The sequence below is a fragment of the Bos taurus genome, chromosome 2 (assembly GCF_002263795.3).
Source record: "Bos taurus isolate L1 Dominette 01449 registration number 42190680 breed Hereford chromosome 2, ARS-UCD2.0, whole genome shotgun sequence".
Lineage (NCBI taxonomy): Eukaryota > Metazoa > Chordata > Mammalia > Artiodactyla > Bovidae > Bos > Bos taurus.
In genome coordinates this window covers 36909833-36924668 of record NC_037329.1, presented here as the reverse complement: position 1 = coordinate 36924668, position 14836 = coordinate 36909833, and the positions used below count along the sequence as shown (strand labels likewise).

The window sequence follows — 14836 nt, the reverse complement described above, 5'->3', positions numbered from 1 at the left end:
GTACCCAATATGCTACTGGAGATCAGTGGAGAACTAACTACAGAAAGAATGAAGAGACAGAGCCAAAGCAAAAACACCAACCAGTTGTGGATGCGACTGGTGATGGAAGTAAAGTCTGGTGCTGTAAATAGCAATGTTGCATAGGAACCTGGAATGTTAGGTCCACGAATCAAGGTAAATTGGAAGTGGTCAAACAGGAGATGGGAAGAGTGAAAATCGACATTTTAGGAATCAGTGAACAATGGACTGGAATGGGTGAATTTAACTCAGATGACCATAATATCTACTACTGTGGGCAAGAATCCCTTAGAAGAAATGGAACAGCCCTCATAGTCAACAAAAGAGTCTGAAATGCAGTACTTGAATGCAATATCAAAAACAACAGAATGATCTCTGTTCGTTTCCAAGGCAATGCTAAAGAAGCTGAAGGTGAACGGTTCTATGAAGACCTACAAGACCTTCTAGAACTAACACCCAAAAAAGATGTCCTTTTCATTATAGGGGACTGGAATGACAAAGTAGGTAGTCAAGAAATATCTGGGGTAACAGGCAAATTTGGCCTTGGAGTACAGAATGAAGCAGGGCAAAGGCTAATGGAGTTTTGCCAACAGAACGCACTGGTCATAGCAAACACACTCTTCCAACTACACAAGAGAAGACTCTATACATGGAAATCACCAGGTGATCAATACCGAAATCAGACTGATTACATTATTTGCAGCCAAAAATGGAGAAGCTCTATACAGTCAGCAAAAACAGGACTGGGGGCTGACTGTGGCTCAGACCATGAACTGCTTATTGCTAAATTCAGACTTAAATTGAAGAAAGTAGGGAAAACCACTAGACCATTCAGGTATGACTTAATCAAATCTCTTATGATTATCCATTGGAAGTGACAAATAGATTCAAGGGATTAGATCTGATAGACAGAGTGCCTAAAGAACTATGGACAGAGGTTCGTAACACTGTACAGGAGGCAGGGATCAAAACCATCCCCAAGAAAAAGAAATGCAAAAAGGCAAAATGGATGTCTGAGGAGGCCTTACAAATAGCTGCGAAAAGAAGAGAAGCTAAAGGCAAAGGAGAAAAGGAACGATATACCCATTTGAATGCAGAGTTCCAAAGAACAGCAAGGAGAGATAAGAAAGCCTTCCTCAGTGGCCAATGCAAAGAAATAGAGGAAAACAACAGAATGGGAAAGATTAGAAATCTCTTGAAGAAAATCAGAGATAACAAGGGAACATTTCATGCAAAGATGGGTATAATAAAGGACAGAAATAGTATGGACCTAACAGAAGTAGAACATGTTAAGAAGAGGTGTCAAGAATACACAGAAGAACTATACAAAAAAGATCTTCATGACCCAGATAATCACGATGGTGTGATCACTCATCTAGAGCCAGACATCCTGGAATGCGAATGCAAAGTCAAGTGGGCCTGAAGAAGCATCACTACAAACAAAGCTAGTAGAGGTGATGGAATTCCAGTTGAGCTATTTCAAATCCTGAAAGATGATGCTGTCAAAGTGCTGCACTCAATATGCCAGCAAATTTGGAAAACTCAGCAGTGATCACAGGACTGGAAAAGGTCAGTTTTCATTTCAATCCCAAAGAAAGGCAATGCCAAAGAATGTTCAAACTACCACATAATTGCACTCACTTCACACGCTAGCAAAGTAATGCTCAAAATTCTCCAAGCCAGGCCTCAACAGTACATGAACTGTGAACTTCCAGATGTTCAAGCTGGATTTAGAAAAGGCAGAAGAACCAGAGATCAAATTGCCAACATCTGTTTGATCACTGAAAAAGCAAGAGAGTTCCAGAAAAACATCTACTTTTGCTTTATTGACAATGCGAATACCTCTGACTATGTGGATCATAACAAACTGTGGAAAATTCTCCAAGAGATGGGAATACCACACCACCTGACCTGCCTCTTGAGAAAATCTATGTAGGTCAGGAAAGAACAGTTAGAACTGGACATGGAACAATAGACTGGTTCCAAATAGGAAAAGGAGAACGTCAAGGCTGTATTTTGTCACCCTGCTTATTTAACTTACATGCAGAGTACATCATGAGAAACGCTGGGCTGAAGGAAGCACAAGCTGGAATCAAGATTGCTGGGAGAAATATCAATAACCTCAGACATGCCAATGACACCACCCTTATGGCAGAAAGCAAAGAAGAACTTAAGAGCCTTTGATGAAAGTTAAAGAAGAGAGTGAAAAAGTTGGTTTAAAACTCAACAGTCAGAAAACTAAGATCATGACATCTGGTCCTATCACTTCATGGCAAATAGATGGGGAAACAATTGAAACAGTGGCAGACTTTATTTTTTTGGGCTCCAAAATAACTGCAGATGGTGACTACAGCCATGAAATGAAAAGACGCTTGCTCCTTGGAAGAAAAGTTATGACCAACATAGACAGCACTTTAAAAACAAAGACATTACTTTGCCAACAAAGGTCCGTCTATACAAAACTATGGTTTTTCCAGTAGTCATGTATGGATATGAGAGTTTGGACCATAAAGAAAGCTGAGCGCTTCAGAATTGATACTTTTGAACTGTGGTGTTGGAGAAGACTCTTGAGAGTCCCTTGGACTACAAGGAGATCCAACCAGTCCATCCTAAAGGAGATCAGTCCTGAATATTCATTGGAAAGACTGATGCTGAAGCTGAAACTCCAATACTTTGGCTACCTGATGCAAAGAACTTACTCATTTTGAAAAGACTCTGATGGTGAGAAAGACTGAAGGCAAGAGGAGAAGGGGATGACAGAGGGTGAGATGGTTTGATGGCATCACTGATTCAATGGACATGAGTTTGAGTAAACTCCGGGAATTGGTGATGGACAGGAAGTCCTGGCGTGCTCCAGTCCATGGGGTTCCAAAGAGTCGGACACGAGTGAGCGACTGAACTGAACTGCATGATGACTATTTGTGTTATTGATACTGGTGCTGACATTTTTAATTTTTTAGATGTTTAATACTAAAACTACTCGATAAAAATAAATATCTGTAAAAATAGGAGTTCATATATCATAAAAAATTATTCCATAGATTCAGGTGGTTTGATCTTTAGAATAGTTGTATAGATCTGTTATATTTGTCCCCTGAAGGTTAACTTACCTTATCTTTGATTTTGTCAGCTCTAGCATCCAAAGGCTGGGTTTTGTTTTGTTCCTGATTACATTTTCTATTTCCTCCACCTGAGCTTACACTTTTCGTTTGTCCCACAGAACTTGAAGCAGTAGTGGACAGTACAGATGTGTTGATACCAGATACAGATGATGTACTGTTTCCATTTATTGATCCATTTACACCTTGAAAGTTAAAATAAATATGTTTATACAAGAGAATGTTATTCAGCATAAAAAGGAATGAAATAGTGACATATGCTACAATCGGGATGACTTAAAAACATTATGCTAAGTGAAATAAGCCAGACACAAACTGTATGATTCCATCTATATGAGATATTCACAACAGGTACATCTATAGAGAAAGAGGGCAAGCTAGTGGTTGCCAGAGACTGAGAGAGGAAATAATAGGGAGAAACTCGTATGAAGTTTCCTTTTGGGGTGATGAAAACGTGTTGAAACTAGATAGAGGTGGCTGCTGTACTACACTATTAGTGCCTTTAATGTCACTGAATTGTTCTGTTTAAAATGGTAAATTTTACATTTATGTGAATTTCACTTCAATTAAAAAAGCTTTAGAAAAGTAATTAAATACAACTATTCCCTCTTTCAGAGCAAACTCCCAAACATCTACTTAAGTGGAAAGAAAGACAATAACAAACCATCTAAAATGGTATTATAATTTGCAAATGTATTCTAACAACAGTTATCAACTATGAAATATTAATGAAAATGTAAAAGAAAAAAGGTGTGCTAACATATAAATTTAATGCTTAATTAGAGAAGAAGTAATATATTTTATTGAGCAACATAAGGGAGGTAATGAGATACAGAGGAAAAGCAGTGGTGTTGGGAGTTAAAACCTGAGTTAAATTCTGCTATGCAATGTCAACAAGTAAACAGTACTTTCTTGAATAATTTATTTAATCTTGGCTGGAAAACACGAACACTTTCAATCTCACAGAGTTATTATAAAGATTAAGCCAGACAATGTGAAAGTGTCTAGCACAATGCTTTGTAACTGTTTCTAAATCTGAACTCTACTGAAAATGGTACTGAAATGAAAGGTAATACTTCACTCGAGTTAACATGGATACCTTTTTCAGGACCATTTCGATTACTTTTTCCAGAAGTCCTTGAATGGAATGAAGAAGAATCATGATTCTGGGCTGGAGGAGCAAACAGTGGTGGAATTCCCAGTAATGGTGGAAAGAAGGCTGCCCCTGCACGTGTATGAACATCTGTTGTTCGCCACCATTCTGCACCTCAAAGCCAAACACCAAACAAGCAAAAATATTTGGATTAACTTTCTAGTTAATTTAACAGAGCTTTTTATATTTTATTACTGAAGAAAAATTTCAGGTTTTATCTTGGAACAGAATTGCTGAATTACACATAGTTCTGACCATCTTTCTAATTATAAGATAACTGATTATAAGTTATACATTCATCATTCTCCTCGTTAAGACAGTATCCAAGGTTCTTCACTTAGCAGCTTTTATGAATTCAAGTTTATGAAGAACAAAGGCAGTCTATAGGTTTTAAAATAAAACGGGAAAATTGAAATTAATATTAAAGAACTATTTAACTCTTTGATGACTTACATCATAATTTTTCTAAATTAGCAAAGAAAGAGTATTTAAGATTATTTTAATCTACTTTAAAACCTTAGAATGTAAGGCAACCATCTACAATCTATGTTAAGAATTTCCTTAAATTACATACAACAAAAATCTGGCTTTGATAAATCAAATGGTTTAAATAATAATACAAATACCTCTGTAATTCAGCATATCTTGAATACCTTTATGGAAGAAAACGTCTATACTCAAACAAAACAACAGAGATAGCAAAATCAATGTCTTTTTTTGTTTTTGGTTCAAAAAATGAAAAGTGCTTCAAAGATTTCCAAAAACAAGTTGCCATATTAAACTATAAAAGACTTACAATAAAGTTTTTTTCCTTAAAGTTAATTTTAAAAAGCCTGAATTTTATTTATACTTCCTCTTACAAATTACAGATAATAATGTCTTATCATTGAATGCAATTTAGCTATTCAAACAGTGGCTTTTAGTTAAAACTGTTAGAAAATGAGAAAAGCCAAATTTTATAGAATACATTATTTAGGGAAAGGTTAAGATTAAGAAGAAACCTGAAATAAATCAAAGGACAGTCTTATATTGCCTCATCTAAAATCTTGGAAAGAATACTTTCCAAATGGCTAACCAGCTAGATTACCAAGTCAATTACTACCTTTTAGGCTAATCTTCCAAGAGATATGGTACATTTTTCATAGACTTGATAATCACAAAAAATTAGAGGAAAAATCCCAATAATGGAGTATGGGAAAATTCAACATTGTCAATGTATTGTATTATATGATCTTGAGAGTTTTTCTAAGAACATCTCTTCATTAAAACAAGATGTAAAGTTATGTGCACCTTCATTATCTAAAGACAAAAGTCTAGCTTAAAAGAAAGTGAAACGTTCATGGTAACTGACATTCTAATGTCTAAAAATCAGTATAAGCAGAAAACTGCAAAAGCTGTTCTACTGCACTGCAGGAAGTCGCTGCTAGTGAAATGACACCAATGTATATTCAGCAGTGCCTGAATGATGGGAACTGAACCAAGAATAACTATACAAAACTATCAATCATTTATCTACTGTTAAGATGAAAGAACTGTATTTAGATAGAAAGAAAAACTATGTTTTGGGGGCTTGTATCAGCACAGCCGGAATCTATTGCTATTTATAGGTTTGAAAACTTGGTTCTATTTAGCTGATAAAAAAGGAAATACCAGTTTCCTGAAATATTCATATTATTTAAAATAGAGTCTATAATTAAAGCAATATAGTTGAAGGTTCAGACTTTGTAAACAACCAACAAATCGGTAAGGTAATCAAAGTATAATAAGACTCAAATATTTTAAACATAATCAAACTCAGAAAAAAAACATAAAAATGTACTTTAGAATATCAATGGTAAATAAGCACACAACAGAGATTAGAAAAAAAACACAACTGGAAAACATACATGTTATAAATTCAAGTAAATAAGATCAAATAAAAAGATGAAAATGGTAGCACTTCTGAAAACAAGCTTCACAAATGTCTAATATTTCATGGGAAATAACAGAATTTTTGTTAAGTATGAATTATTTCTTTGTCAAATTAAGAAAAAAACAACTTAGTCACAAACCACCTTGTTGATAAATGAAATTTACAAAATAAGGATTATATAAACCAGAACATGAGGAATTTCTAAATGTATTCAAAGGCAGTAACTGCATGGTAAAAACATTAATCATATTCCATTGAAAGAGTTTATTATTTCAGAGGATATACTGAAACACAATTTGAACCCAGAAGACAACAGAATTTAAAAATCTCCTTGAGTTGATACAGCCAAATACTTCACAAAAATTCATAGTAATATAATATAAAAATATAATGACTAAAATTATAAATATTTTAAAATAACTTCCCATGAAATATTATTTCAATATAAAATGGAAGTAATTTTATTATACTAATATACATTAAGTAATTTTCAGTTGATTTAATCACCTGAAATGCAGACTAGTTTAGAAGTGTGTAATATTTTAAAATTAACTATTCCTGATTTAAAATTCCTAGTAATTTCTTCTTTTTGTGTTTTTATTTAGTAGGTGATTTGAAAATTTTGGCATTTTGGTTACCCTTCTAAATAAAACCAATTATAGACAACTTAAGTTATATAAAATGTACAACTTAAACAAATGAGTCCTCTAAAACAAAGCATATTCTCTTGGCAAAAAAGCATGCTTATACAGCCATACTGTTATTTGCCACTAAAGACTCTGTCTTATAATTTTCTATTTATCCATCTTCTAAAAACTATAAGAAACATAACATAGACAATGTTAGTGTACTCCTAAATGCTTAGCCTAGTGCACAGAACATAGTTAGATGCTCAAAGAAGTCTGTACAATAAATGGATGAATGAATAGCTTATATGAATAGCTTATATAGATTAGGGAAGTTATTGCATTTTTTCCATACAGTGGAAATACCAACATTATTGAAGCTGAGATGAGTAATTCTTTACAACTGTTAACCATGTTTCAGTACAGAAGATAATTGATTTAATAATTCAATAATTACATTGTGGTTTAGAAATGCTCAAAAGCAATTAATACTACATATATATCTAACTATATCAAATATAAGAAATTGTGTTAAAACAATTTTTAAAATTTAAGATACTAGCAACTATATTACTATTACCTATTTTAATTTTTTATTCAGCAACCTATATTTCAGCAAATATCTACTGATTACTCATCTTGCTAAGCAACCGTGCTCAGAACTGGCTAAAATAAATTCCTATTAGTATTTTTAAAGCAAATGTCAAGACTTTGTTTGACTTTTACCTTTCTAGACACATTGTTCCTTCTCACCATCCCTTTTCTGAATTAAAGAAATAATATGACTCAAAAAATGAGTCATATTAAATATATATTTAACCATCTTTCCATCAAACAAGATACTTGATTAGTTTTAAAGAAACTCTTAACAAGAGAAAGAATCATGATGGCTACCAATTATGTACTAATTATGTATGCTGAACACTGCATTCAGCACTGGACATGGATTATCTCTCTTAATCTTCACAAGAACCCTAAGAAGTAGATACTATTATTATTATCATCCTCATTATTCACGTGAGAAACCTGAGGCTGAGAGGTCAGATTACTTGTTCAATCAAGGTCACACAGCTGAAAGCTAACAGGCCTGATTTAAATTCAGACCTACTTGTCTCTGAATTATGCTCTAATAGTAACACTAAATCATGTATCCTTAACTAAAATTTATTAAGATAAAATTAATCACTGGAAACATATTAAAGCTTAGACTTTCAAAATAATATAACGAGAAATGATAGCATGTTTGTCTAAGTTAAGCTTTAATTGGTGTCTTACTGGACTCCTGAATCCTCATAATCTGGGATAATTCTGGTCTGCCTCCCATGTAAGTGGTGCAAATCTATGGTTGTTTAAGTAAAATATGAAAAAAAATAGAAATTTAAGAGCCAAGCTCATCTTACTTACAAACGCAGAGAAATGAGAACTCAAAATAAAAGTGTATTTATTCATTATAGGAACTGGACTTTAGTTTTTCACTGAAAGTTAAATAATTTTTTTAAAAAACCAAGTAAAACTGAGAAAAATTAATCAAATTTTATACTTCTAAAACACATACTTTTCTACTTCAATAAAAAGCATGATAAAAACTTGGCTTAATTATTCACTTTTGCAACAGATGCCTTTTGTTTCAGCTTAGCATTTGAATGACTAATTACACTGCCGCACAGCACACACAGTGTGTTTTATTATTTTGCACATGGTAAAAAGGACTGAGCTAATTCTTGCACGTGAGCTTTAATATACCAGGCATAAGACTATTCTTTTTGTTCAGTTTAATAAACAATTACTGCTTGCACATTTTCAAGCTTTCTTCCTTTCCTTGAACACTGTTTGTAATAGATGTTTACCTGGAAAAGACGCTAGTTGGGGATGGGCGGCTAAGGCTGTGGGTGTACCAAGTGTCCCCAAACCACCAAATTCTGAATGCCCTGAGCTGGCTGAATGTAGACCAAAGACTGGGTGGCTGACCATTGGGAAGGCACTCGACACTGTGGACAGGTTAAACGGTTGATCCCCAGCTGCTCTGAATAAATGTCCTGGGAGGGAAAAAAACACACTTAAAGTTGTATTATAAAAACATGAGATTTATCTGATTTCAGCATTCATAGTGTGTTAAAATTTATAGTTTATCTATTAAATTTCTATTATACCTTTTTTCTTTTGCATTTCTGTTCTTCAAACCCTACAGAATAAGATGTTTCTAGAAACACGAATATTCTCTAAAAATAAGTCAAATGAATGACATAACTTTATAATTTTGAGATTGAGAATGATGCTTTAAGTAAGTAATTTTCATGAATTATATAGTTTTACCTGCAAAAGTGAGGCAAACTTTCTGCTAATACATGTACGTTAATATTTTATCAGGAATTTTTACTCATAAGAAGGAAGATAAAAAAACATCCTATTAATACAAAGTCGAAAATTAATCAAATAAATCTAGAATCTGTCACAAAGTCATTACTCAAATTGTCATACTCTAGACAAAGAGTTCCTAGTTTCCATGTACTAGAATTGAAGCTATAGTTTCTATCCAACATCTTTAGGTGAGGAGGGCTGATGCCAAAAAGGATTATATTTCTAGCCTGATAAAGCAATACATCCAAGAGCATAAGTGTTTAATAAATAAACCTACTAATTTGTTTCTAAACGCATTCGAGGCTAGTGATCAATATAAAAATCATTTTTAAACATTGTGACAGTAAGTTCATACTCAATTCAAATGTGACTTTTTTCAATCTCTACATTTACTCTAAAGAGAATGTAGTACTAAGTGTCATAACCCAAAGTTGCAGTGTTAAACAATCAAAAACACAATGAATTTTTCATTCTTTGTATGGATTTGGCAGAAGATTTGTTAATACTTGGAAATCTTTTTACTTCCAGGAAATAATTAAGTTTCCTGATTTGACAGTATGAAAGCAGAATATAAAAACTCACACTCTAGGCTACCATAATTTACTGTGTGAAACTATTGTGCTCTGTGTTAAAACAAAAAATAAGGCTTCCTTATAATCCTGTTTATACCAGACCTGGCTACGCACTGCAATATAGTTTGAATAAAATATGTTTGAAGTAAATTTAAAAAATGCAACTTAAAAATAAGTATAGTTTTCATTATCATTTAGTTATCAACAAAATCTCTCCTCTTTGCTTTTTTATTCTCTGAAAACTAAGAGGAAGTCATCAAAGAGATCAGAGTGTACTCTCATTGACTGATATAAGCCCTAAATTCCTCATTGAAATAACACTGTATTTTCACTGAAGTAGTAAGATTTAAATAGATGATTACATCAAGTATATCTTACATCAATCAGCCTTCAAGGTAAAAAGTTCTGATGAAGGCTGAGGTCCCACTACTAGAAAGCAGTTAGTAGATCTTATAGGGAAGATACTCAAGAGTCTCTACAAGTAAAGCCCACAAATAAAACTGTGAGGGAGGAGGGCAGGGAAGGACACAAAATTGGATAATATTTTCTTAGTCAGCCAATCTTAGTTTCTGTTTATCAAAGCCTAAACAGAAAATCTGTGAATTTGGTACTTTTTATCTAATCAGAATTCTAGACTGCAATTAGCACTAAAATTAAGTCAAAACAAAACAGAGTCTGCTACTAGAAACAAGGGAAATTACTCAAGTATCACTATTTTTAAGAGTATTGCTATGGTATCACAAAGATTATGTAAATTTTGAGTGGGGTGGCGTGGGTGGGCAATAGAATTCTCAAAGACCCAGCTAATTTCTCTAAAAAAATGAGCCTATATATAACATTAAGAACCATTATTTATTTTCACATGTGATTGCCTATAAAATTCCCAATTCTCACTAATCAATTCAGCTTCTGAAATCACATGTCCTTAATCGACTGCTTATTTATAAGCATACTGTGGTCAGTTTCATTTTCCTCTATATTAGTTTTCTTGATAAACAAAATAAACTGAACATTCAGTTTGTAGATTTTAGAATCATTTTAACTTATATTTTACAAAATAATAATTCTTAAATTATATTTGTCAATTGTATATATGTATTAATAGCAGTGATTTAATACAAAAAGTTTTGTGAGGTAAACTCAAAACTATACAATATATTATAAAAACTCAGAACAGATTGAAATTATAAAGGATCAGAAACGGATAGAAATATTTCTACAACAGAAGTTAATTGTTAGCAGGCATTCTTAGATGGATAGTCAGAACATTTTCTTACTGTGAAGAAATAAATGAGCAAGGATTACCTTGGCGTCTCATGAACCAAAAACATGAGTAATATCTAAATGCAGTTGTCACTCTTCAGCAATAATTAAGAATCAATTTTACACAATTTGATAATAAAAAGGTTCTTTTTTAAAAAATGTATTTAGTTTTTAATTGAATGTTAACTGCTTTACAGAATTGTGCTGGTTTCTGTCAAACATCAACATGAATCATTCTTTTTCTAACTCTAAAAAGTGTGATAGCTAGAAAGAGCTGAATATAAGATTTCAACAAAATACATGCTTTACTCACTGTAGATTCAAATGGGAAAAAAAGTAGTTTGTACACAGAGTTATATCTATGCTTGACAAAATTACGAAGAGGCTACCTTACTCTATTTTCTTATTCCTTTTTAGAAAACTCCTGGTGAACATAACTTAAGCATAGAAAGTACTCACGTGACAATGCAATCTATAGGACCTATTTATTCCTTGTTGATAAGAAAAGGTTCACTTTTGTATATAGTGAACATCAGGCCCACATTATACTGATTATAGTGATACTATGCATTATTAAGAATATACATCAAAGATTTTCTTTGCTATACATGGATAAAGTTATACCACTGAAAGGAAATAATTTACACTACATTTAATAATCTTTACTAAATTTTGCCTATATAGCAATATAGAAGTCAGTGATAAGAAAAAGTATATCTTTCTCATTAAATGGCTTTGCAATTCTATATATATTAATAATTTAAATACTATTTTTCCACACTTTTTATAAAAACAGCTACTAATTCCATGTAAAAACCTTTCAGAATTATTCTGATCTTTATTCAAAAGTTTCTAGTAATTCAGACATTTCATGAACATATTTAATTTCATATTAAGTACAGGTGCTATGCTTAGTACTTAGCATACAGGATAAATAAGACATAATCCCGAGCCTTAATGAACTCAATGATTTGAACATAATTTAGGTAGTGTAAGACTCTGGGCTCCAAAATCACTGCAGATGGTGACTGCAGCCATGAAATTAAAAGACGCTTACTCCTTGGAAGAAAAGTTATGACCAACCTAGATAGCATATTCAAAAGCAGAGACATTACTTTGCCAACAAAGTTCCGTCTAGTCAAGGCTATGGTTTTTACAGTGGTCATGTCTGGATGTGAGAGTTGGACTGTGAAGAAAGCTGAGCACTTAAGAATTGATGCTTTTGAACTGTGGTGTTGGAGAAGATGCTTGAGAGTCCCTTAGACTGCAAGGAGATCCAACCAGTCCATCCTAAAGGAGATCAGTCCTGTTCACTGGAAGGACTGATGCTAAAGCTGAAACTCCAATACTTTGGCCACCTCATGCAAAGAGTTGACTCATCGGAAAAGACCCTGATGCTGGGAGGGACTGGGGGCAGGAGGAGAAGGGGATGACAGAGGATGAGATGGCTGGATGGCATCACCGACTCAATGGACATGGGTTTGGGTGAACTCCGGGAGTTGGTGATGGACAGGGAGGCCTGGAATGCTGCAATTCATGGGGTCTCAAAGAGTCGGACATGACTGAGCGACTGAACTAAACTGAACTGAAGACTTTTTCACACCACAATGTATTAAACAAGTTAGTTAACATTATAATATTATGAACTGGTATTGTCACATACAGAAATCAGTAACAGATCCCAAATACCTAAAACAATGTCTTGTACAGACTAGATATATAATAGGTATCTGCTGAATGAATCGATTTATTACTCATTAATAACAGAAGGTGCACATGCATGGGACTAATTCCAAAGACTACGAAATTGTTTTGAATTTTCATTTAAACTTTCAAGGATCCTTCTTACTAGTTTCCTTTTGTCTTACACTTAGGCAACCTCAAGTCCTAACTTTTTAAAATTACCATTTGGCCTTTTATTTCTCCTTGATTTCATTTAGGCCACATGCTGGATTCTATCACACAAAATGCTACCACTCCAAGATCTTAAACTCTTACATTTCACTAACCATGGTTTCCGCATTTCCATTTCCATATTTCTCAGCATGCCTTTCGGTCACCCTCAGTCTTCTACCACTTGACCCCATCTGTCTCCTTCCCTCTCAATTCCATCTCACCATCACTCCTCATTAACCTTGAAAGAAAATTCGCATACTTGTCTGTCTACTTCCTCCTCAGTTCTCAGAATCTTTAATACCTTGCAAAGTCTAAGTCTCCCTTCCATTTTGTCTGTAAAGGACCTTAAGTTTTCCTAACCACTAGATTTCAACAATCTCTGCTCTTCTCATTGTTAACCTGACTCTATAAATCTGGCATATGATTGCCTCTTCCTTATTAAAATCCATTTTCACCCTTAAGATCCAGGTCATGGAACTATTTTCATATTCTTATTAACTATATTTTTCAATAGTACTACTGTGTGCCTTATTGGATTTTCTTTTGTAAATATAAGTAAGATTCCTTAAGATTTTTGTCCAATTATCTCCTTCTTCCACTTTTATGCTTTCTTCCTCAGTCATTTCACGTACTTCCACTGTTTTAACTATCACTTCTATGCACATGAATTCTAAACTAGGATTTTAGACCTTGAGCAAAAACTGGATCTTGATCATCTCAATAATCTGCAATACTTGGCATAATATGAAATACAAGTACTTAATAAAGGTTTTCCATTATTATATTTTTGGACACATTACTTATATAGACCCTCCGTGCTTATATAACATGCGCTTTGACTTCTTTTGCCTTTTATAATCTTAACTATCCTTTCATAATAATTTCAAGAAAATGTACTCCAAGAAGTATCCCTGAATTTCCCAGATAGATATGTTTTGGACGCTCTTTGAACAGTCATGATTATTCACAATCTTTTATCAGACCATCGCTTGGGTATAAGGTTATAAAGAAATGAGCCATTTCTTAATCATTTTTACTCTCTACAAAACACTGCAGAAAACAAACTGCTAACAGTTTCAGGGACAACACTTTGTAATACTTGCTGTGGATAACTCTAAAAACGGTAGTTTTCAATTTTCTGTTTCTCTCTTCCTTTAAAAAGCTAGAATAACCAGGAGTCATTCTTTAAGTGATAAAAATATACCTCCGTTTTCCCCTCTGTTTCAATTATAAAAAGCATTCACAATGTTATTAAAAGCTCTTTGGGTACTTAGAAGCTGATTTAATAACATCTATGAGCGCCGAATTCTCCAAGCCAGGCTTCAGCAATACGTGAACCATGAACTTTCAGATGTTTAAGCTAGTTTTAGAAAAGGCAGAGAAACCAGAGATCAAATTGCCAACATCCGCTGGATCATCGAAAAAGCAAGAGAGTTCCAGAAAAACATCTATTTCTGCTTTATTGACTATGCCAAAGCCTTTTGACTGTGTGCATCACAAGAAACTGTGGAAAATTCTGAAAGAGATGGGAATACCAGACCATCTGACCTGCCTCTTGAGAATTCTGTATGCAGGTCAGGAAGCAACAGTTAGAAATGGACATGGAACAACAGACTGGTTCCAAACAGGAAAAGGAGTACGTCAAGGCTGTATATTGTCACCCTGCTTATTCAACTTATATGCAGAGTACATCATGAGAAACGCTGGGCTGGAAGAAGCACAAGCTGGAATCAAGACTGCCGGGAGACATATGAATAACCTTAGCTATGCAGATGACACCACCCTTATGGCAGAAAGTGAAGAGGAACTATAAAGCCTCTTGATGAAAGTGAAAGTGGAGAGTGAAAAAGCTGGCTTAAAGCTCAACATTCAGAAAACGAAGATCATGGCATCCGGTCCCATCACTTCATGGGAAATAG

General features: G+C 33.8%; 1 protein-coding gene across 26 annotated transcripts in view; it reads right to left on the bottom strand.

Annotated features, from left to right (window-relative positions):
• The window catches only part of BAZ2B (bromodomain adjacent to zinc finger domain 2B), a 331716-nt gene that overhangs the window by 122405 nt on the left and 194475 nt on the right, over positions 1–14836 (bottom strand). For 17 of the 26 annotated variants that reach the window (XM_059875504.1, XM_010801997.4, XM_005202456.5 and 14 more), the window contains 3 exons: positions 8676–8864; positions 4237–4404; positions 3129–3322 (listed from right to left, as the gene is read on the bottom strand). In XM_059875504.1, the coding sequence (XP_059731487.1) occupies positions 3129–3322; positions 4237–4404; positions 8676–8864 (551 nt within the window). The remainder of the gene's footprint in view (positions 1–3128; positions 3323–4236; positions 4405–8675; positions 8865–14836) is intronic. The other 9 variants (XM_010802000.4, XM_024976103.2, XM_024976119.2 and 6 more) reach the window with 3 other exon arrangements.